Source organism: Carassius carassius, chromosome 1, assembly GCF_963082965.1.
Source record: "Carassius carassius chromosome 1, fCarCar2.1, whole genome shotgun sequence".
Taxonomy (NCBI): Eukaryota; Metazoa; Chordata; class Actinopteri; order Cypriniformes; family Cyprinidae; genus Carassius; species Carassius carassius.
The window spans coordinates 33258004-33282804 of NC_081755.1; the positions used below are offsets into that span (position 1 = coordinate 33258004).

Below are 24801 nucleotides of genomic sequence, written 5' to 3' on the forward strand. Positions count from 1 at the left end.
AGCATGTGGGCACGACATGAAAAAAGAGGGTCTTTGCGGCTTAGTCTCCTACCAACTGCTTTGTAACAGAGTAACTTGGGAAGGCAAAAGGAGATTTAAAATGGGCTAGTGAAATATGGCTAGATTTTTTGTTGGTGGCTAATGCAAGCCATAAAGCTGTGGGTGACATTCACTCTGCATAGTAGAGTTTGTCTGCAACAGCTAATATTTTTTCATATAATATTTAATATTTATAATATAATACTTTTTGTGTTGCAATGGTGTGGTATAATGGAGTGCAGTAACACTTTAACACTTTTTTTTTCTGCTCATTTATGCTGACAACATGTAGCCTATATCCTACAACATCTTTGACACATTAGCAGCTACTTCCTGTGTCATTTAAATATATTAATTAATCAATTCCGATTATAATAGAATGTTTTAAATGTAAATTCAATATAATAATTCCATTTTTATATTATAGAACAAACAGCTGCCAGTCTATATTATATTAAACTTATTATATTTGTACCCCTTAACCTACCCCCACCTAAAAACAACGACAATAATAAAATTAATGCTGCGATTTTTATCATCAGTATGGCAGTTTTGTATAATTAAATGCTAAAAATATGTCAGTATTGAATTTTAGTGCCTGTAAAAACGTAAGTAAAAAGTTTGTAGAACCATACTTTACATAAAACACATACAAATTATCATAAGATCACTTTGGACTGCTGTAAGAGACACTTTAATGACATTAATGTTACGTTGATAAAGTGAAGAACAGATTTTTTTGGAAACACTCTAGTATAGAGACCAATTCTCACTATGAACTAGTTTCTTATTAGTGTGCCTATTAACATATTGGCTATTTATTAATACTTTTAAAGCACATATTCTGCATGAGCGTATTCTGCATCCCAATACCTAAACTTACTAATTACCTCACTAACTACTAATAAGCAGCAAATTAGGAGTTTGAAGCAAAAGTCATAGTTAATGGTTTGTTATTTGAGAGAATTGGACCTTAAATTTTTTTTTTCATATATTTACACAATTTATGTATGCCCTAAACAACACAAAAACACATGACATTAAATATCCTCAATACATTATAACCATAAAACCAAAAGTTACTGAGGAAAGATATTTTTACTTGCTTAACTTTCTCAAAAAGTTTATTTGTATATCACTATTTGTCTCATTACTGAAAAACATCTCAGTTACATACCCTCATTGGTGACCCCTACCAAATCACCATGGGTGCTGCCCCTTCCAGTGTCCTCTGCAAGACTCCTGCTTTGCTGTAGGCCAGGGCTCGTAACAAGTAGTTCCACTTACCATTGTCAAAGCACTACCACACTAAGTGAGATTTGATAACACTGGACTAACGTACCCGTTCCACTGTGAACAGGGACGCTTCGGAAGCCCCATCCTTAAGCCCCATCTTTCCTGAAGGAGTTTTCGGAAGCAAATACACATATAGCATCTGTTTAGGTGTATATGGAGAAATTGGAGGTGATTGTAACCCTCTTGGGAAGGCAGAAGTCTGCCGGGGAAACATAGGCTCTAAGGCTATACCGTGGTCTATACACATAAGAGTACCGCTTAGGTCTCAATATGGAACTCAGCATTACCACGTAGCTGGGTCAGGGCAGGGCCTCAGGATTACCTGAGAATCAGCCGGCCCAAACTCTAGTTATGAATCTTCGACCGAAAATGCATGCAGGTCCCCTACCCTCTTGATGGAGGCCAGTGCAAGCAAGAGCAGAGTTTTCAATAAAAGAAACTTTAGCTCAACTGAATGGAAAGGCACGAATGGGCCCTGCTGTAGTGATTTTAGCACTAAAGTCAGGTCCCAAGAGGGTATAGAGGGTGGCCGGGAAGGATTTAACCTCCTGGACCCTCTAAAGAACCTGATGACGAGGTCATGCTTACCTAGAGACTTCTCATTCACAGGGTCATGATATGCAGCATTAGCAGCACCCTGGACTTTGAGGGTGGAGGGAGACAGCCTTTGCTCCAGCCCTTGCTGCAGAAAGGCACGACTGCACGACTGCAATCGGGCATCTCCGGGGGTCTTCTTGGTGAGAAGAACAACACTCGACAAACAGATTCCACTTCAAGGCATAAGCATGTCTCGTAGACGATGCTCTCACACCATGCCAAGTGTTCCCTCAGTTTAGGGAGTTGAACAACTCTCCAGGTCTCTGGAGAAGCAAACAGGTGTATCTGAGTGGCTCTCGGGAGCATTGTTCGTGACAGCTCATCGGCTGTATGGTTGAGCAGGACCAGAATGTGAACAGCATGAAGTGACCTCAGAATCTTCTGACTCCAAAGGAGGAGGTGGCTGGCAAGTTGCGACGTGTGATGAGAGCGCAGACCACCATGTCGGTTGATGTAAGCAACGATCGCTGTGTTGTCCATTCGGACCAGCATGTTCTTGACTCGTAAACACCCTTTAAGATGGTTCAAGGTGAGGCATATTGCTAACAACTCTAGGCAATTCATGTGCCAATGCAGCTGAGGGTCCGTCCAAACCCTTGAGACTGCATGCCCGTTGTAAATGAGCCCCCAGCTGTTGGTGGAGGCATCCGTGTAAACCACAGCATGCCTGGAGATATGTTCTAGGGGCACCCCACTAAAGCTAGTGCTGGAACAGTGGCTGTGGCCGCCACATGCCCCAGGAGCCTCTGAAAAAGTTTAAGTGGGACCGCTGTCCTGCCCCTGAATGTATTCAAGCAGGCTAGCACAGAACGTGCACATTCCTATATGAGGTGTGCAGTCCAATTCCATATCTGAAAAAAAGAGATCATCTGCATCGGTGAGAGTTTGTTCTTTTCCCAGTTGACCTGAAGGTCTAACAGGCTGAGGTGCCAGAGCACCAGGTCCCTGTGCTCGCACAACTGATCCCAAGACTGTGATAGTATAAGCCAATCATCTAGATAGTTGAGGATGCAAACACCTTGCTCTCAGAGGGGAACAAGAGCCGCCTCCGCGCCTTTCGTGAAGATACAGTGACAGCCTGAAGGGCAGGAACTTGTACAGATATGCCCGTTCTTTGAATGCAAACCACAGAAATGGTCTGTGGTGCAGAAGGATCAACACATGAAAGTATCTTCATCGGAGAGCTCTCCCTCCTGAGATCGACATCTGGTCAGGGGGAGGCCCACTGGATGCTGCTGGTATGCTCATTGAAGAGGGCCCTGCGCATTCCATGGGTTGCTCCACTGGATCGGAGGTGCTGGAGGAGTGGTGGACCCCAGAGGGTTGGTTCCCTGCGGGGTTTGCCACCTCTTTTAGAGAAATATGCTCTTTAGGAAATTCTCTTTTAGTGCTGAGGTGCACAGGGGAGACGGCCACTTACAACACGACAGGGGGTAGTGCCGCCTGAAGTGCGCAACCCACTCGACTCTGGAACGACCACCGCTGAAGCGCCATCTCGCCAACACAGGAAGCTTCCAAGAGCATGCTGAACTCGTAGTTCACGACTGGACACACAGTTGAGCAGAAAGATACTGTCGGTCGGCTACGAAGCGAGGAGCTGGTATGCATTGCACTTGCTGCCTTATTATATTCAAGCTGTGATCACCGGCAGCTGGATGCAATAATTGCATGCCAATGTGCATGGGCTCATTTAGTTTACACTCGAAGTAGATTGGTCTATCGAAGCGATATCCCAATTCGACTGAAAGGGAACTACTTTATTTTATAAAAACATTTGGTCATTCCTGAGGAAAATGCCTGAATTGTGCTTTAACATACCTGATATGGGCTGTCTGAGTGTGTTGTGCTTTTTAAGTTATTTCCAATGTTACATTTATTGAGTGCAGCAATTATCCCTGCTCTCCCATCCTGAATAATAAAATTAAGTTGTGAGTCTGAGATGAATTAGTCACAGAAACATTGCAAGAGGTAAATCTACCTAGCATAATGAAAACCAACTGCATTGTGTGCCTCTCTCAGTACCACACACAGGTATGGAGACACATGAAAGCACTGGGGGTTGTGCACTGCGACTGTGAGGAAGAGAGAGGGGCACATGGGAAGAGGGTGGAACAAGATTTATATGAGTCTGCTGTAAAACTTTGACCCCACAGTTGTAAATCTGCCATTGGAGTCTAGCCAGCACAACAGGAAGTATGGGGGATCAGAGAAAGAGAAAGAGAGAGAGAGAGAGAGAGAGAGAGAGAGAGAGAGAGGATGCAAATATAAGAATGGGGGAAGAAGGTAGATTGTTAGGCTTCAATTCAATTAGAAAATGTTTAAATATGTCTCGATTTTGCTATTAAATCTGAGGGGATGTAATAGCTGGTGCAAATGTTATTTTACATTTGCTTCAGTTGATTTTCTGGTATCATTGAGCTGTATATGCTTGCTTGAGTCCTAACAAGCAATATATGTATTTATGTATGTATATATATATATATATATATATATATATATATATATACATTGGCTGCTTGCATGTGGTCAAATATAGACCATGAAAATGTTCAAACTTTAAGTTGTCAGTAATGAAAAGTGGCTAAGAGGTCAAAACAACACTGTTTGAAAAGGTCGATAGCATATACGCTTTTGTTGGGAGTTTAATTTAATGATTTTATGCCTTGTATTCTGTATGTACACACACCACAAACAGGTTGTTTTTGTACTACTGAATGTCAATATTTTTCTTTATGCTCAATTGAAAGATTAAATTTCCATTAGCATCAAGTGAATAATAATAAAAAAGTGCCCTAGGATGCTCGCTTTGAAGATAAACATCAACAAAACAGCATGAGAGCATATTACGAAAGTTAATGTGCCACCCACTTAGGTGTGGTAACTCAGGGTCATGATATGAAAATACAGGATGTAGGTACTGAGACAGGAAGTGGCATGCATCGAAGTTTCAGTCTTTGATGAAGTCAGTATTCAAGGTCATGGGAAATTTCTGGCATGAATACATCTCTGAACTCTGACTGGCTTTAAGGATGTGATGTGAAAAATAAAACTAAAGACTTACTTTACAATAATCTTCACTTTTCAATATAAGGTGCTCTTTCACACATGTAGTAGCATTGCCAAGTCTGATGCATTCTAGTTATTTGGTCCTTTGTCTTAAATGTAGTACTGTTTTAAATTATCCTTTCACTAATATGTAGCTTTGGAATGACTGAGTCACTGTAACAAACAGGTTCTTTTCAACAGTTTGTGTAAATGAAATTATTAAAAAAAATTCAACAGTTTGAATCACTGTACTATGCCCAAATTGTTTGAATCAGTCATGCATTGTATACCTTATTGAAGTATCCCACTAAACAATTAAACCATACGTTTTTGTATTTTTTTTTCTTTTTATTATTAGCCTATTTATAAAAAGCATGTACCCAGCAAACATGCAGGGAATGTTCTAACTGTGGCTAACATTCTGGCAAGGCTCTCTCAAAGATATGGAGAAACATTCTTCAAGTAATGTTAATAGATTGTTTGTAACTACTTGTTTCAGAGTGTTTAGAAAACATTAAATGTAATGTTTTACAAAATAATAGAACGCATAAAAAAAAGGTTTAAAAGGATGTTTTGAACGTTCAGAAAATATTTAGAATTGAATTTTTATTTTTTATTATTGTTATTGAATAGGAACATTAGCAAAACATTCTTAGGGTACCTTGGGTAACTCTAAAGTAGTTTGATACTTTGTGTTTGTACAGTAACTTGTAGTTAACTACTTATTCAGTGGCTTAACTGTGGTTGAACAACTTGAAATAATGAATAGCTTTTAGCTTGGCAAACCTTTAAAGCAGTTTCCGCAGCACTGCTAATGACCATAAAAACCTCTTTTCACTCTCTTATTTGACTTCTAGACTTCACTCTTCTCCTGTATTTGTCTCTCTCTCTTTCTCTCTTGCTATCTTCACTCTTTCAGTAATACACATTTACATGCACACAATTGTTTAGGGATCTAGGGGAGTGTCTAAGCTGGTGTGTTGAATGCCTTCTATTTTTCTAAGAGTGAAAGACGTACAGGATCTGTTCTAGACAGCAGCTGTTCTCAGGTCAAGACAGGAATTCTTGAAATCTTGAGATCTGAGCAACTGCTGGTTTATTGGATACCACTCAGCTAATGGGCCTGTATCTACAGCCACCAGACCAGATGTTACTCTGTATGTGTGTGTGTGTGTGTGTGTGTGTGTGTGTGTGTGTGTGTGTGTGTGTGTGTGTGTGTGTGTGTACTTAGCTATAGTTTGAGGCTGTGAAATAAATTACAACCCTAGAAACTTCTCAAAAATGCATAACATGCCAGTCAGAGTCAGGGTTCAAGGAATAACCAAAAGACTGAGAAATAAAAACATGCTATGAAAATAATGAGTTCAAAACAAAATTAATGTAGGCCTACAATAAGTGCAAGCATCACAGAAAGTTTGAGTACAGATAAAGAATGAATTAGAGGCATGCTGTTTCTGATCTGATACCTGGTTCACACATACTGTTGAACTTCAAAGTCCTGTGAAAAACTGCGAAGGTCTTTGGGAAAAGAGCTGACTGTCTTATTTCATGAGCTGAGAGTGAGGTTTGCGTGACAAGGCTGGCCGCGAGAGGAAGTGAAATGTGTGAGAATGGCAGTCACCGCAGTCTCATCTCAGAACACTCACCGCCAGCTCATGTCTGCCCTTACTGCTCCTGCCTTCACCCCTCTCACTTCCTGACTCGTTTCAAGATTGTGTGTTGTGCCACTTACTAATTCAAAACACAGTGCACAAAAAAAAAAAAAAAAAATCCTGTTGCTGAAATAAGTAGATTCTGCAAAGAATCAGCCCCTCTTTCTACTGCATTTTTTGCATTTTACTAAAAGATTGTTTGTCTTGGACAAAACCCACAAACACTTTTTTATTAAAATGGGGACATATCAGAGTTCTGGTTTACATATGTTGCCTTTAAAGTTGTCAGAATGCATATTACTAATCAAAATTTTTGTTTTGATATATTTATGGTTGGAAATTTACCAAATATATTTATTGAACATGACCTTTACTTGTGTTTTTCTGTTTTGGGTAAACTGTTCCTTACATGCCAATGACGTGTATGAGCTGTGTTTTGGTTAATTAAAAAAAAATATATATATATATATTTTAAGAACTATCCACTAAAATGTTTTTGCAGGACCAAAATTATTCTTCTATGGCATTGCTGCTGCAAAAAAAAAAGAAAATTCTGTTTTAAGGTCATGTCCCAATCCAATTCCCCATTACCCCTGCTTTTCTTTCTACACTCAACTTTAGACTTAAAAGAATTACATTTAATTTCAATATTCAATTAAATAAATACAAAAAAAGTTATTTAATATATTATTATGCACATTTTAATCCAATAGCCTACTTGTGCGTCATAATAATCTAATTTTAATTATTTTAGTTTAGATCTGCTCAAAATCCACTTGCTCAACATACGCTTGACGGCTGTGTTCATAATCAGCCTGCATCATTCCCATCATGCTGTGCTGTTTTTTGACAGTGAGTTGACACTGACCTGCTTTGTATGCTAGTATTAACAGTGCAGTGTGACATATGACTTCCGCGTTCAGAGAAACAGCGTTACTACTTCAGTCATATTTCATCTATTGCTGCAAATGACAAAAAAAATTCTCACTTTTCCTCTCTGTCTCCCTCCCTCGTCTCTTTCTGCTCTTTTAGTATGGGTAAGCCCTTGCTCGTAGGCCTTGAAGGTTAAGTGCTAACTCCCTACAGTTCTGACCTTGCCTTGCTATGAGCGGCATTAGTTCATTGCTCTGTCTCAGTGACTGTCATGATGAAACACTTGCTGACTTGTTTCAATTCAGTGTCTATAATCTGAACGTGTTCAGGGGGGAAAGCTAATTCAAAAGCTAATCTTCAAAGCTAATTGCAGCCTAATTCATAGCCTCCATTCTTCCCCCCACCCGCTGCCACTTCCGCTTGGGTCTCTCGCTCTCCTTTTCTCTCTCCGTCACTATGCTCTTTCCTCCTGTTGGAAGGTCTCAGGGGAGAAGCTGCGGCCAGGCTTTTTGTGGGAGCTGTCAGGCTAATAGATTTCCTCTCTCACTCTGATGTGAGCAGAGAGAAAAACCTTCCTGCTGGGACACACTAAAAGCTAAGTTTTACACGGCCGGTGGAAGGACCATATGATATTTATCTAATAGATGTGAATGTTTTGGGTTTTAAGCACTGATTTTTACAGTATGCATTTTAATATATTTGTGTGTGTTGTCAATAGTTTGCTTCTGTGTCGTTGTGTATATTGTATATAGTATATTGTGCAAAACAGAACAAAATGAATTCATTTTACTTACTTTATTTTTATCTGGTATGCAAATATGATCATGAATATGCCAGAGACGTAATGTTTTACATTAATACAAGAACTATATTAAGACAATCTTCCAACGCCCTCTAGGGGCTAAAGCTGCACAGCACGCAGAAGTGAGCTTTCAGACTTAGCTAACAGCGCCACCTAATGTTTGTTTGCTACTTATCAAACACTAGTTTTTCAATGTCGGTTTCATATATATATATATATATATATATAGTATTGGCTGAGTACACATAAAATAATACAATTTTAAGCACAATAAATTTTGTGCAGTGTTTTGACTAATTTAAAAAAACGATACTAATGAACTTTAAAGAAATAATTTTTCCACCTGACAATTAGGCCATCATCACCATAAACATTGAGGGAGCACCATCAAGGATGTGTTGTACAAATGATCAGTAATCAACAAATTGGAAACTGAACTGAAAGAGAAAAAAAGAGAAATAATATAATAACCCATGACAATTCAGTTATCTTTGTGCCATGTGATTCATGTACTGTAACAAGCAAATAACATTTACTAATTATTCACAATACATATATATTTTAAAATATTTTAAATGGAAAAAATATTTATTTTTGTGATTGTAATTGTGATTTAACCCCAATAACAGAGTTGAAATATTAAGTTTGAAAATGGCATTTAAGTGTATCTACAAAGATATAATGATAAAGACTAAGAAAGAGCACTGTGGTCACATTCAGTCTCCTGTAAATTATATCAGTAGAAAATCATGACACACATAGAATTTTATTTTATTTTTTAAGAAAATTTATATATAATATTATAAATAATATTTAAATAGATATATTAAATAGTTTTTGCTTTAAACGGTTTTAGATTAAGTCATTTCAATTTCAGGTTTATATGGTATTTCCTTTTGAATACATGTGTCATTAGCCTGAACTGTGTCGTAGGGAAATATATCTGTGTGTTAAATATAGACGTGCTGTCATGGCACAGCTGTTTGCTCTTCTGCTCTTCCTTCTGGATATTTCAGAAGCTTCTGTCCTGTGCTCAGCTGAATACTTTCTGGATTAGCTCACAGGGTGACTCCTCATTCACAGGAATGTGAGGGGGACACTTGACTCATATATGGAGAAGATAAACAAGGATCGCTAAACAACAAAAAAAACTGAGGTAATCAGTTATATCAAAATGTTTAAGAAACTCAAGTAAGCAGAGAAAAGTTTGAGTAAGCAGAAGTTTTCATTTGTATTAATACATGTTAATTGCCCTTAATTTATATGCTAACTGATACATAACTGATAATTTAAAATTATATAAGCTCAACCAAAAGTTTTTAGGAGTGAAATTTATTACAACTATAATTATACAACTAATTCAATAAATGCTAACTTGATAACTGGTAACAAAATGCCTTGATTAGCATAGCAGTTTCTGAATGAGTAAGACATTATAGAACATTTAACCTACTGTATATTTGTTCTCAAACCAAGCTCATGCTTCATTCCTCACCATGACAGAACCCCTTCAAAAAACCCAACAGATACTCATCTGAACTAAGCATAGCAAAACATCAAGTTCCTCTCAATCAAAAGAAACATGTTCATTACACTCAAAACCATGAAACAATTCAAACTACTTAAAATGCGTCCGTTTTGTGGAAACAGAAGAAAAAGAACGTTCTAAATACTCCTAAAAGTTCATTTGTTTGGACTAATTTGTTTCATATACAGTAAATATGCCCTGTTTCATATAATATGTGACATTTGGAGGATTAGACAAATTATTTACTGAACCAAAAAAACTATTTTACTACATTTGAAATACCATTGCAGATATTGAGAAGAAAACATAAATGTTCGGCAAAGATTATTACAAGATACCTATCTAATTATTTGATTTATTTATTTAAATATTAATAAATAAGCCTAAAACTATAAGTTTTAATCCAAGCACCCAACAAGTAAGATCATATTTTGAGTTTCTGAAAAATAACATGTATCCATATTTTTACTTATATTATTCTCTTATATCATCCCTTTATATACAGTATATATATATATATATATATATATCTGTACAATTTTATGAAAAACAAAATTGATATATATTTCCTGATTTTAGGAAATGACATCATGACTGCAGTCAGCATAGTTCTTGTTTACGGTAAGCAGCTTCTGGTGAAGGTAAGGACTGAATAAACACTCGCACACACATCGGGTGTAAAGTTAGCACATGACTTCACTCTCTGTGCATGTCTAAGGTTGCAGTGGGCAATCCCAAACTGGACAGCAGGGCCAACGACCGCTGCAGGACAGTAAAAGTGACACCGACCCATAAATCAAATTACAACTATAAACTTATTATAGCTATATGAACGTTTCGTTTACTTGTAGCTTCAAATTCTTATTCATGACTTCACTGGTATAAAAAGACCAGCGGTGGGAGGTTCTAGATGCCTGTTGGAGAAATATATAAACTGGAGGGACCCGAAGCAAGTAGATCACTCTTCTGAGAGCACAGACAAGCCCTCAAGACAACACCACCCAGACAAACAGACGAGAGAAATGTCTTCTGTCGAGAGCCTCTTCATGGATGACCCTTTCTTTGCAAACTCCCACTTTCTGTGGCCCAGGCGCAGTGTGGCTCTTTCCAGCTTCAGAGAGGATTTCCTCCACCGTAGAGCTCAAATAATGCAGAACCTGAGGAATGAGATCCGAGACGAGTTCTTCCAGTGTCTAGATGGTCAGAGGTCCTTCTCCAGGCTCTTCAGCACCAACACAGAGCAGAACAAACGGCGAGACGTGTCTCTTACTCTGGACACTCAAGGCTACTCTCCAGAGGACGTCACCGTGACAGTATCTGGAAGACGTCTGGAGGTGATGGCCGGCAAGCGGGCCCAGGCAGACGCTTCTTCATCATCTACCAGCACCGCTCACGTCGCAGAAGCCCAGCCACATGGATTTGTTCAAGCTGTGCAGCTTCCTGACCACCTGGATCCAACCTCCCTGACCTGCTCACTTGGAGAAGATGGACTTCTGCATATTGAGTCACCGGAATCCAAAGATGAGTCCTCAGAGGAGCAGATCATTCCCATCCGCTTTAGAACATCGCTTGATTTCCCCATCAACAAGGACAGCACAAGCACAAAGGAGGACGGGGCTAAGGAAACAAACTAAAAAAAACTATAAACTATACAATTGTTTTTCATGAATCCAGTGGATGTGCTTCCTGTGACAGTAAATTATTTGTTCTACAATGGTTTTAATAAAGATATTAATTGGTATATGACTTCATGCACAACTTCGGTGATCTTGACATATGGGCTTTACAAATAATATTCTCAGTCTGGAGTGCTTCTTTACCAATTTTGAGTTTCCTGATAGTATTTTGAGTGATATTATTGATGGTTGATTGATTCAGAAATGTTGTTAGAACGGGTCTTAACCTTGTGACTCATGCTTAGTGAATGTGGTGATGGTTTGTGGAATAATGTAGATCAGTTCAGTAAATATGAGACTTCTCTACTACCGTTATAGACTAAAATAAGAGAAATAAAAAAATGAAGCATCTTCCATAAAGGTGTGCAATCTAGATCCATGAGGACATGCATGCTCTAAAAGCATTTAATCTAACGAAATTAATGCAGAAAAGTAGAAAATACGTTTCAAGAGAAGTACAATTTGCCTTCCAATACAAATAATGGTAAATTAATAAGTATAAATAAACAAATAGTCCTGCTATAACTAAGCACGTCCTCTCACCTGTTGCCGACAAATGGCAGAAAAGTTGAACAACATTTACCTCGACGCAGCTTCACGGTGCTCAAGTGAGAATGACTGAAAAGAAGCGAGACGCGGCGCAACACCGAAAGAAACTGTCTAGCATGTTTTATTTAGAAACCTGTGTGAACGAATGCAGAGCAATCTGGGTGGAGGACATACGCATGTATCTGGATTGCTTTAAAACGCACAAGCCTTCTTTTGAGTAAAAATGTTTCAGTCTTATAAATGCTATATTTGAAAGACATGGCTAAGGGACGTTTTTTGTGGTGGCTGGTGGTCAAAAAGTAACTTGTTTTCACACCGTTTTTGCAAGTGAACCAGAAACTGTAAACACAACCAGACGTGTGCTTAAGGTCATCCATTCAACCATACCAGAGTTCGTTTGGAGGCGGACCGAAACCACCCCAGCAGGGTCTCGGTATGGTTTTTTGGTGCGCACCCGAGTGCGATTGCTGTATTCACACCTGCCCAAAAAAATCCACATCAAAGGAGGAAACAAACTTGAGTTCGATTCAATCGAACCAGACAAACAGGTGTGAATACACCCTCATCATTTGACCACCAGCCATAGTAACCTAATCATAACTTGACATTACCATTTGCTATTTATTTCTTCTCATTATACCTAACACAGGAATCTTTTCTTTGAAACAAAGAATGCAGGGCATCCGAGATCTATTGACCATCCCTAAATCCTGTCAAGACGCCGGAGAGCAGAAGTTCAAGAGATGAAAGGCTTCCGGATACAACAGTCAGCTAGCTATAAAAGGTATTCTTGAAATGGACAGCAGGGGAATTTGACACCAGCAAATCATGAGATGAAGAGGCCAAATCCTGCCATTACATTCAATTCCTAGGAGGAGCTAAATTAGAGCCAGTAAAGGTTTCTCTGACATTTTCAGCCTAAAGGAGACCATTTGTTGTGGCTTCAGCGCAGGTACAAAACACAGCGATTAATATTTGATGTGTGCAACCTCAGGCAGCAAGATGGAGGAAGCGCACAAGAGAAACCACAAATGTCTCCTGACTAATTTAAATGTCAGCGGCATAGAGATTTTTGATATGGTTCCCATTAACGAGAAATAATGTCTCGGGCTGAGAGAGAAAGAGAGTTACAAAATAAAAGCCATTGCTCCAGTCCTCTCTCAACACCTGCCATTACCTGACACTGATCACTGCTTTTACCAGATTTTTGGCAAGAGGGAAAAATAACATAAAATTGTCTTTGAGCGGGCAAAAGTGATATTGAGGTTAAATTGGATCTGGATTTCCCACCTCCACTCACAACTAGTTTAGTGTGTAATGCACTAAAACACATAGAAACTAATTGTGTCATGGTAGATTGTCATGCTTAATACATTTACTAAATCATCATATAAAATATTCCTATACTTTTATGTAGTTTTTATAACATGTATTATACTTAAATATTTTCATGTGTTTGTTTAAAAATAAAATCTAAATGATTGAATATTAAATATTTATTATAATGAAAATAAAGTAAATACATATACATAAAGTCGATTTATTTAGAAAATATTTTTGTACATGATCTTAAACATTTTTCACCAAATAACTTGTTTATGATGTTGCCACCTTATTATGTCAACAGTGTCACAGATATCATTGACGGGGGGGTCTACCTCCACTGCACACTTAAATAAAACTTTTTAATGAGTGCTTTCAGCTGGGGAACATCTCTGTCCAATCCTCTTCACAAACTTTAATGGTCTTGTTTGGCCTCCAGCACAATAGATGACTCAAACAGTGACAAGCAATCCTTGTGGGCAATCACTTGGATAAGGAGACCCACACCAGCAGGTAAATATTGATCCTTTTTCCACCCAGCACTAATGATAGTCCACTGTCTTGCCGAGCAGCTCAATGCCTCTGGGAGAGGAGACCTGTTCCCTAGGCAGCCGGTGTCATCTGCACCAATGCACCGATAGAGCTGCTCCCCTGTGCCTTGGCATCAATCTTTTTCAAAACATGCTTTCTTTCCCCCTCTCAGTCATTTCTTATTGATGGTCTGTAGGTTTGACATTTCTTCCCAGACTGTTAACCTCTGTGAGCATTGGTACACCAGCTGTTGAAATGAAACCGGGTTCCTGTGATCCATGACTAACGCTTTGAAGGGAAAGAGGAGTTGCTAGGTAAAGAAAGGGTGTGTGTGATTTGAGTCTTTTGTTTTCTTGAAAACAGGTTTAACAAGCAGCCAGTTATAATGGAGCATGTGACAACATATTAGCATGCAAGACATTAAAAAGAGTTATTTTTGATAATATTGTTGTGGCTTTATACAAAATAATTTTATTTCTGAAAGTATCTTTTGTGGTCTGCAGTAGAAAGAAAATACAGGTCACATGAGGATAGGATTTTTTTTTTTTTTGTAACTATCCTATTAAATTGGTGTGATGTGCACAATTTGAGGTAGTTTGTGATTTGCTAAACTGTCTCCAGTGGCAGTGAACAATTTCTGTGAGGCAGTCAGTTAGGTTATACTACAGGCCAGACTGGAGGCTATGGCACTGAGGGCGTTCAGCCAGAGACTTTGTTCTGGCACAGGTTAATGTGCTCCATCATACTGTCATCTTTAGGATGCGTCCTTGTTCTTTTAGGATCACAGTCTTTTTTTATTTCCCTGGTAGACTGAACCTTACACTAAATGGATTTGTCAAGCAGTTTTGGCTGGCAGAGGTAATAGTAACAGATTAGTAGTAGGTAGATTTCTGTGTGCTAATTCTCATCAGATTGGAATCTGATGAAACTAATGGAAAAGATCATGGATCTTACTAATCTTCTTATTTAAGTAAATAGACATTAAAGGTCTTAAATAGACCTGCTTGATCAAAAACAATGTATTGTAGTGTATTGTTCTTGCAAACTAAAAGACTTTATCATCCAAAGTTTGCAATATGTGACACTGGCTATGAAAACCCAGCTAAAGTCTTATTTTTGTGATTTACTGTTTTCTACATAAAATCATACTTCATAATGTAAAGAACATTCTGTGAAAAAAGAATCTTGATATCTTTAATATCGACTGAGTGAAGCCATGTCAAAGATTGAAATCATAGTGAAATTAATGGTTGAAATCAAACTTTGATGCTTGTTATCTCTCTGAGACTTGACTAGATTCTGAGCCTGGATTTCACAGAGAGGGTCACATATGTCTAGTAATTTAATAGTCACCATTAAATCAAATAGACATTAAAAAGAAAAAAAAGAAAAACCCTCCTGGGCCTCATTAATTTCCTCTCCATCTCGCAGCGACACCAATGACTTGTGCACTGGTGTGAGGGCGGGACAATAACTTCTGCCCTTCAGCAGCCTGTCAATCATCAGATTGCAGCAATCAGCAAAGGACAGCGATCCAATTGCAGATGTACCAAGCCATTTCACTTGGATGTATGTCGCAATAAAGAAGAAAAGACAAGATCACAATCTCTGTTTCAGGCCAACCTTGTTACAGTGGCTTGCTAAAAAAAATAAAAATAAATAAATAAAAACAAAGAAAGGTAGTGTTTAGTTTGACCGATTTTAGCTTGAGCAATACTAAAATCTATGAAAAACAAAATCTATGAAAACATCAATACTGAAATTTGTATATTTTCACGAAATGCATGTTAAAGCAAGTAACTATTTCAGCTGGTTTAAGCTAAATTTGGTTGGGAGACCAAATAAGACCAGCAAATGGCTTAGGTTAGTTTTATTTATTTACTTATTCTTTTCTTCTTTCAGCAGAGTAATGTTCAGTACATTTGACAGATAGCTTATTTTATCAGGGAGCAACAGAAAGACGTAATCTTAAAAAACTCATTAAAGGATCAATGGTCATAGCCTCATTATGATATTAATGACTCTGAACACAGTGGATGTACAACTCCCACTAGCTCAGACAACTAAGAGTGTGAAGCTAAGAAAATGTGCTTTGTTCCTTTGATTTATCGTTGACTTCAAAAAATAATGGGGGCATCAGTAGCAGGTTAGTAAATTGGTCAGGTCCCCCCTGGAGTGTTTCACATTTTGGAATGAGGAAAACATAATTGGGGCAATCAGCTGTGGTGAAGAGTCATGTTTGAATGAGATCATTTTGCAGTTTCTCCTTTATGAGGGTCCGTGACAGTCTGAAGCAATAGGTGTCACGGGGTGACAGTGTAAAATGTGGTCCAAACCCGTAAGGTCTCAACGGCGACAGATATGAACTAGTAATAAAGATGTATTCCCCTTGGCAGTGGGTGCACTGATTTGATTTGTCCAGCGGTTCAGTGAACCGCTTTCAGTGAAATATTATTATTATTTGACTATATTTTAAAATGTAATTTATTTCTGTGTTGCAAAGCTTAATTCTGAACATCGTTACTCCAGTCTTTACTGTCACATGATCTTTCAGAAATTATTCTGATATGCAGATTTGCTACTCAAGAAACATTTCTTATTATTGTCAGGGTTAAACTGCTTAATATTTTGTGCAGGCTGTGATACTTTTTCCCCCAGGATTCTTAGATTAATAGAAAGGTCAAAGAAAATTAGAAATGAAATATAAGTCTTTTGTAATAATTTAACAGTTTTTGATAAATAACAGAATAAATACGATTTTGATTTAATTTAATGTGTCCCTGCTAAATAAAAGTATTCTTTATTTAAAAATGCCCCCAAATGTTGCTATATATATATATTTAAAACCAACTAAGAGAAAACAAGCATTTGTTGCTGGACATTTGACTCAAAAGCGTGACAACTATCCCTGGTCTTCTGCATTTACTGTGAGCTTTTATAATAAAATCTCTTTAAAAAGACAAGAAAAGAAAAGAAAGAAAGAAAAGAAATGGCATTTAAAATGGCATTGATCTCCTCACTGGAGATCATCACTTTGCAGTTTACCTTCAAAACGTTGACGTGAGTTTTGTCCATTATTTATTGTATTTACTACTTAACTGGCGTTCCTCGGCAGTGTTGAGAACAATCAAGGGCCGTGGAAAACACTCCCCAACAAAAGACATCCGTATACTCAGAAGCCCCCAAATAGGGCAATCAAACAACACCTCCTAATCTAACAAGAACCAGAGTAAAATAAATAATAGGATGTCCGCCCCTCTAGAGGTTAAGAGGGAGAAAGACCATTACAGTCCTACTTCATCAGGCCTCAAAAAGGGTCATCTTATTGCTTAAAGATTATTTTTTAAATGAAGATACTCCCTCTGATTGCTAGTGTGTCCCAAATATAGCTCCATCCTCTTTCTAGGGACAACTAAACCCAGTGAAAGACTAAATTATTTCACATAAAACATGTTAAAGACACATAAAAAGGCTTTCAGAGAAAAATAAAAAAAACTCCATCCCTTGAGGACCGAGACGCAAAGGAACCAAACTTTAAACTTGAATCTGGATGAAGGGCTCCTGAGAACTACAACACCAGCTCCAAACACACACAGTCACAGTTTTGTCTTTTTGCCTCACATTTCTGTCAGCATCTCTTCTAATGGAATAAAAACATCGAGAGGACAGAAAAAATGACCTCAACAATAACGTTAGATCACGTGGAGTTTGAGGCAGGCGGTGGATGATCTGTGACTAGATAACTACGGTTGACGTGCAACATCACACTTTCACTGAGTATATGTCAAAAGCAGGCAGTTCTTTAAGTGGCAAGCTGTTACGTCTGTTCTTTGCGGCTGAAGAAAATATTTTCCACTAAGAACATCTGTGTCTCTTTTAACGCATTGTGTAGTAGATCAAAATAATATCCCTGGACTGAATAATGATTTTTTTTAGGAGGCTTACACAAGGTAATGTGTTTCGTATAACTTAAGGCCTGGCCTTGTCATCTTGCCAAGATAAATAGCTGTAATTAAAATGTTGCTGCAGGCCTGTTTATGCCAGAGGCAGGATAGTTGTGGCTCAATAAAAGTTAAATGTAAGTTGTTGTTGCAGGTGTCATCATTTACTCCCTCCTTCGGGGAATACTGGCACAATTGTATCAATATATCAAAAAAGTATTATTTTACTATTACACAGCCTCGTAAGAATATACTGAAGAGAATTGTAAATGAAAGAAGGATTGCATGTTTGTGTAAATGATACCTACCATAACGTGTATCAAAACTGTCTTTACAAGCCTTCTAACACCATCGAACAGCTTGAGTAAACTATGTGTAATCATTCTCTAAAGATGCCAAAGGCCGTTTTCATTATTACGTTGACCCCCTCATGACATGTATTGAATAAGAAGAGATAAATATATACTCTCATACTCAGCTGGCTTTAGTATTTTGGAGTCCATTATTGAAGACAATATGAGTCTTATGATATATGATATTTCAGTGTGAAAAGATGGATCTTAGAATCATAGAGTCACTGTTGGAAAGAGTTTAAATATGCCAAAAAGATTGAATGGCTCGGGACCAACAAGGGACTCATGAACAACTATCACTAAACAGAAAAACAATCGTGATTCATCCAGGAAATGACACACAGTATTAAGATTTTGAACGGGGTAATTATTATTATTTTTTTTAGAAATTCAGTTATTATTTTGCCTTACGGAGAATATATAAACATCTGTTATGTGAAATAGCTTATTCAGGTCAGTATTAAATAAACAAAAACATGCAATTTTCATGAGCCCTCTTATTTTGTTAAAACTATTAACATTTTGCATATTCTGCAAGGGGCATTTAAAAATATGAGCGCTGTATATATATTAGAATTTTTTTTTAATTAAATTTTTATACTGTGATTTTAATTTAAGGACAGTTTTGTATTCAGACAATTGAGACTAATTCCTTATTAGACAAAATTAGACAATATTACTAATTAGACTACAGACTATTGTTATACAAGACAGCAGAAGTCAGCAAACAGTCAATTGTGTTAAAAACTCCTAAACCAATTTTCAAAAATGGAAATAATTATGTTAATATTAAAAATGACCACCACCATACATTAAAATGGACTTAATTTAGCTAATCTCCCATAAACCATCATTACATGACTAATTCTTGGACAACATCTTACCTCGGTCTGAATCTACTGTTTTCATGAGTTATAATCTGCTTATCTGAAATGTTGGCCAAGGTCAATAGTTGGCGATTTATTGGCAGACCAGGTTGGAATCCTTTCAAAATATGGAAACTGTCTAATTCCCTCTCGCTTGAACAACGAACAAAGCCATAAAAATGAACAGTCTCATATCAAGAGAGTTTAATGTTTGGTCAGTGGCAAATGCCTCAATTCTGTATTTCTGTAATGGTAACAAAGCCCGTTACAAACAAGTCTCAAAGCCTTCTACATATGCTGTGATGCTCTGAATTCAGTCACGAAGACATATCATAAACAGAAAGTGACTCATGTTACTTATTGTGCTTATTAGAGTTTTTTTAAGTACAAAATTGAGCACTTACATTTGTGTAAAAATGAGTGTCTAAATGTTCTTATGTCTGTTTTTTTCTGTTGGGTATAGCACCAAGCCTTCATACCCTGGCGGTAGACTCAAGCCATATGTTTTCTTCCATGGTCAGACACAGCAGCTGTGTGGTAGGCCTGCAAGCTCATCATCCATCAAACCTAGCCACGGTTTGAGTCTTCTCTTGTGTTTTACCAGTTTATTGTGACAGGAAGATGATTTCAATGCAGTCTCCATAGACTCTACACAAAGACTTGTTGATTTCAAATAGTTATAATATTTTGTGATTATTATCTCTCATTATTGTTTTACAATTAGATATCAGGCCTTTTTGTTGTTGTTGTTGTTGGCGTATGCCTTTATCCTATTCATGTGACACAGGAATGTTTCTCTTCCCTCTAGGCATTATCCAAAGTACAAAGTAAAGAACTAAAAAAAAAACATTATGTTATATTTCTTGATGTACTTGTGCTCAACAGATGTTTCTTAATTATGCATGAAATTAAGAAGATTTCATTTGTGCTTTCAGCCAGCTTACATTCAAAGTTAATCTTGATTTATATATTTTTTATTACATTTGTATTTTCAGAACACATGGCTTCACAGACATTTCCATATGCTTATCTTCTCCTCCTCATCAGAGACAGCAGATTGGAAAAAATAAAGCACAACAGATATTTATTTTATTCCCATATGGGGGAAAAGATCAGTGTCAGTTTTCTGTGTTAACCTTTTCACCTTGCATGTATCGACTGCACTCTACAACAATGAACAATGAGTCAGATTTCCCCGTCATGATTTGCTGCTGCTGTGACGGCAAGCAGAGATGCAGAAAAGATGATTACATTATAAAAGCATTTGGATTAAAGTTATTTAATGGGTTTAGCTTTTCTGCCCTTTTTTGTCATCCTCTCATTATATTCCCAATAATTCCTGCTTCTGTAGTGACCTTAACCATAATACTATTTTAGCAACAATCTAACAGATGATGCTTTGCTGATTTTGCTTTTAAGTGGTTATCTCTTGTATGTGCTTACTAGTGAGAGCTCCTTAAGCATCATTAGTTTCATATGCCATCAAAGGCCTCTGCTTAGAGCTCCACATGCCATCATTTTAGATAGTGTAGTTTTAGATAGTATTTTATTTTTACGTTTATTTACAGATCCATTTTTCGTATTTTGTGTTATGTCTCCCAGGGAGCTCAAAAAAGTATTTGAAGTCAGGTTACTAAACCAGTGACTTTAATGAGGGGCTTTTTTAATGTACTTATTTAGGAATGAAATTAAACACATTTATTAGACAATGATCTAACTGATCAGAAGTGACAGTACAAATGAAGAGTTCAGATGCAAAAGCCTCTAAATGCCATCGGAAATTTTCATCTAAAATTAGGATTTTTATCAAGCTCCTATGCTTAGGTTGAGTCATTTTACCTTAATGGCAATGTGCAGGTCCTTTTCCAGGCTGTTTAAGTGAAATAACTGAACATAAATATAGGAGCCTGATAAAAATCCTAATTTTAGATGAAAATTTCAGATGGCATTTAGAGGCTTTTGCATCTGAACTCTTCAAATATTTATAATGTTGCAAAATATTCGAGTTTCAAATAAATGCTGTTCTTTTGAATTGTCTATTCATCAAATAATCCTGAAAAAAAGTATTGCAGATTCCACAAAAAATAGCCGCAGACTTAGTGAGACTTCTTTCAAAAACATTTTTTACAAATCATACTGACACCAAACTTTGACCATAGTATATACCATGTATAAGTTTATTTCTTCTGTTGAACACAAAAGAAGATATTTTTTGGGAAAAGGTTGATGGTCCCCATTAACTTCCATAGTATTTTTTCCATACTACAGAAGTCCACGGGGACCATCAACTGTTTGGTTATCCATATTCTACAAAATTAAATTCATCAGGAAAAAGAAACTCATACAGGTTTGGAATAACTTGAGGGTGAGTAAATGATAGCAGAATTTTTTTTATTTTAGGGTGAACTATCCATTTAAGGACAATTATTAGATTTCATTTATTGTGAAAAATTTTTTGTTTCAAATATTTTTTTCAAATGGCTTTAAAGTATTGTTTTTTTAAATAGTTGGTTCAGTATTTTATTTCATAATGCAAAGACATTCTTTCATATCTGTGGCTTAATTGTCCAAATACTTTTATGGTTCACTATATATCTCCTGTGTGTCACGAAGCTATAATTAGAAATTCTGGAACTCACTGACACACATAAAATCTCTGTAGTGTCTAGTTGGCCAGTGAGTGAAGTGCTGAACTTGAGTTCATGGTTCAGAGCACCGTTTGCAGGATGCTTCTTCGAGGCTGGGGGATGCTTATGAACTCATGAGTGTGCCATTGAACAGGCCACAGGTGTTAAGGTTGCATGAGGCCTTCAGGGCTTCAGTTGGAGCTGTCAGTTTCGATCAACTTCTCCAATCGAGATGTAATGCTACAACCGCTGCACCAGAGGGCTGAAATAAAAACCGGAGTTACCTCAGTCGTGGTCACCTCAACAGAGAGTTCAGAAGCCATCGGTGTCCTTACGTCCTTCTGTTCACTGAGCTGCATTTACTTATATTGATTCCTATGACTCGTTGGTCAGTGTTGCCAGCATATTTCAATCGGCCGAAAGAACAGCAATACCAATACAATAGCATTGAGGTACAATTTCCAACCTAACCCAATAAAGCAAGCCTGAGGAAAACTGTGTTACAAATCAAAACACATCATATGGACATTTCCTGCTTTGTATCTTCAGAGCCGGTTCCATATTATCATATATTTTGAGTGACTTGGGCTACAGGTGAATGATGATGCATCGCTGTTTATATAGGGTCAGTGAGTGTTGTTGAGGTCTTACTTCCTCTTCATAACATGTTCTGCCATCGGCGCTTGGTTTGACTTTTCACTCTTCCTGCCATTGCTTAGATTTCACAGTGGTCTGCTGCCAGATAATTGTTCTCATAGAAACACATTTTCGTTGCCCAGGGGTGTTTCTTGACTTTCATGAGTACCGGAAATCAACACCCCCCCCCCTCCCCCATTAAAAAAAAATTACACCCATATTTTAATAATTATTTTAATAGGATACTGTTTTGTGTATAAATGGATGTAAGTTACCTTTGCCTGGAGAACATAGTCATTTACAAGCTGCTTGTGCAATAAAGAGCTGTTTCGTCATTGATAAATGATAGAAGACATTTGTAAATTTGATTCCCTATTATGTTCTTTTATAAGTAAATATCCATCCTCATCTATCACTCTTTTAAATTGTTTCTGTCTTACGAAGTACCACGTTACTATCTCGGTGTGAGAAACCAGTGAAAACGAGCCAACTGTCTGAATGATTCAGTCTGAATTACTTTTTACAAACCTGTTTGACCGATTGGATCAAAAGTGTGATTCATATGCAAACAGCTGTTAAAAAAACGATTCTCGGTTTGGCATATACGTCAATCCCATTGACACATCAGGATTTATCTGAAATATTTTTACTAATGATGATGTCACTTCTCCCTCCACTTCCTGCCACATGACATATTTTATCAGAAGATTTCTCGCAAAGAATGAGAATAAGAGACTTCACAGATTCAAACTGGCTCCTAATATGAGTCAAAGAGCTGAACGAGGACTAGAACAGAAAGCAATGCAGGAAAAAGCAAACACTTGCATTTCCTGTAAGACTGACACAGTTCACATGCTATTTGAAGACACCAGAGGCCTTGGTATTTGCATTCTTGTCTTAACCTCTTTTTGTACCCCCATTTCGACAGATTAGATTAGAATTGATTATTCTTTTCTTCAAACCAGATGTTTCTGCAGTTTTTGCTCACCTGAGATCTCTGCAGGAAAGCCACAGTTGTCAAGACAGAAGGCTGTGTGACTGACAGTGTGCGTCTGCAGGGTGTGTTATGACGCAGAGCCTGCTAACCCCCTACACATGTTCTCCTACTCCCTCAACCGCAGGTGTGACGGCTCCATCCAGCACAGAAAAAGAGCTTTTCCAACTTCTTCTCCTTTTCCCCTTCGAAGAGGCTCAACTGCTGAATATCAATCTTGTATTGTTTTGGAACATAAAATGCTCCTTTTTCACTGTGTTCAGCTGCTTGATTTCAAAAGATTCCGTATCATTTGAATATATTTATAATGAGAAAATAGTGCTGAGTTTATATGTCAGCTCATGTTAATCAGAATCAGTGTTAAACAATATCTGTTGAGAAATATTAGAATATAATTACTATAATTACTCTTCATATATTTTCGTAGCGATGCTTTCATAGTGATGCAATAGGAATCAAATTTTTGGTACCCCAAAGAACCTTTTAGTGAAACGTTTTTGGTAGAATTATTTCTTAAAAGAAAAAAAACCTTTATAGAGAACCTTTTGTGCAATTAAAAGGTTTCATGGATGTTAAAGATTATTCATGGTACAATTGATACTGATATGGATGTTAAAGGTTTTTATGAAAATGCCTTTAAGAACCTGTCTGACGTTTCTTATACCTGCAGTTTATGTGTTTAAATCCTACCGACAATTCCTCAATAAATCAAAAGGACATTTGGGATTTGTGTAGATGGCAAGTAGGCACTTTGTCATAGTTTTGCCGTGCTAATAAAAGGCTAGTCGATTATGTGACACGAACCTGAGAGGCGGACAGTGAAATAAACAGTATTCCAACAGTCACAGACTGAGTCACCGTCGCTCTTTCTGTAACACTTTTGACAGTTTAACATACAATGATATTTGGATGTGGCATTCAGTCCGAGCGCTGGTTGCTTTTGGATCATAAACTGATGAGCCTCTTTGTCAGGGAGGGAAATCACACTTTTTCATGTCATAATGATCTGTGTTAATGCCCAGGAAGTTGTATAAGCCACAGTTTGACGCTAAAGCAAGATGATGCAGTAGTACATGGAATGTCATGGTGCCAAGTTTAGTTGTATTTGGCAAATGAGCGTGCTGAAGAATGGATTTATTTAACAATATATGATCATATATGCCATCTTTGAGTCATGTGTTGTCGTCTAAACATGCTAATCTATAGTGAGGTATATTACTAATGCTGTTATATTTCCTCCTTATTTCATGCTGTTATGATATTTGCAGTCTCATACACTGGAAACTACATCATACATCAAGTGCAGAGTGATTTTTCGTTCAGACGGATGAGCCGTGGGTTTATCTAAGTCTGTCTTTCTGCCTGTTAGCTTTAACCTTATATTACCATGTCAAAGGAATTTATGACGTGCGTGTGTGTGTATCTTTCCAAACAGGCTTTTCCAAGAATTTTCCAAAATGTTATTCAGTTCTT

At 37.4% G+C, this 24801-nt stretch overlaps 1 protein-coding gene across 1 annotated transcript; it reads left to right on the forward strand.

Annotated features, from left to right (window-relative positions):
* The first annotated feature begins 10762 nt into the window (after window positions 1-10762).
* Window positions 10763-11590, forward strand: hspb9 (heat shock protein, alpha-crystallin-related, 9). The gene has a single exon (XM_059528668.1). The coding sequence runs from the start codon at window positions 10855-10857 to the stop codon at window positions 11464-11466; it is 612 nt and encodes a 203-aa protein (XP_059384651.1). The 5' UTR covers window positions 10763-10854; the 3' UTR covers window positions 11467-11590.
* Window positions 11591-24801: the final 13211 nt, after the last annotated feature.

Bases quoted from the DNA above. Each gene is read 5' to 3' on its own strand.
- hspb9 (XM_059528668.1), top strand. From the start codon at position 10,855: ATGTCTTCTGTCGAGAGCCTCTTCATGGATGACCCTTTCTTTGCAAAC.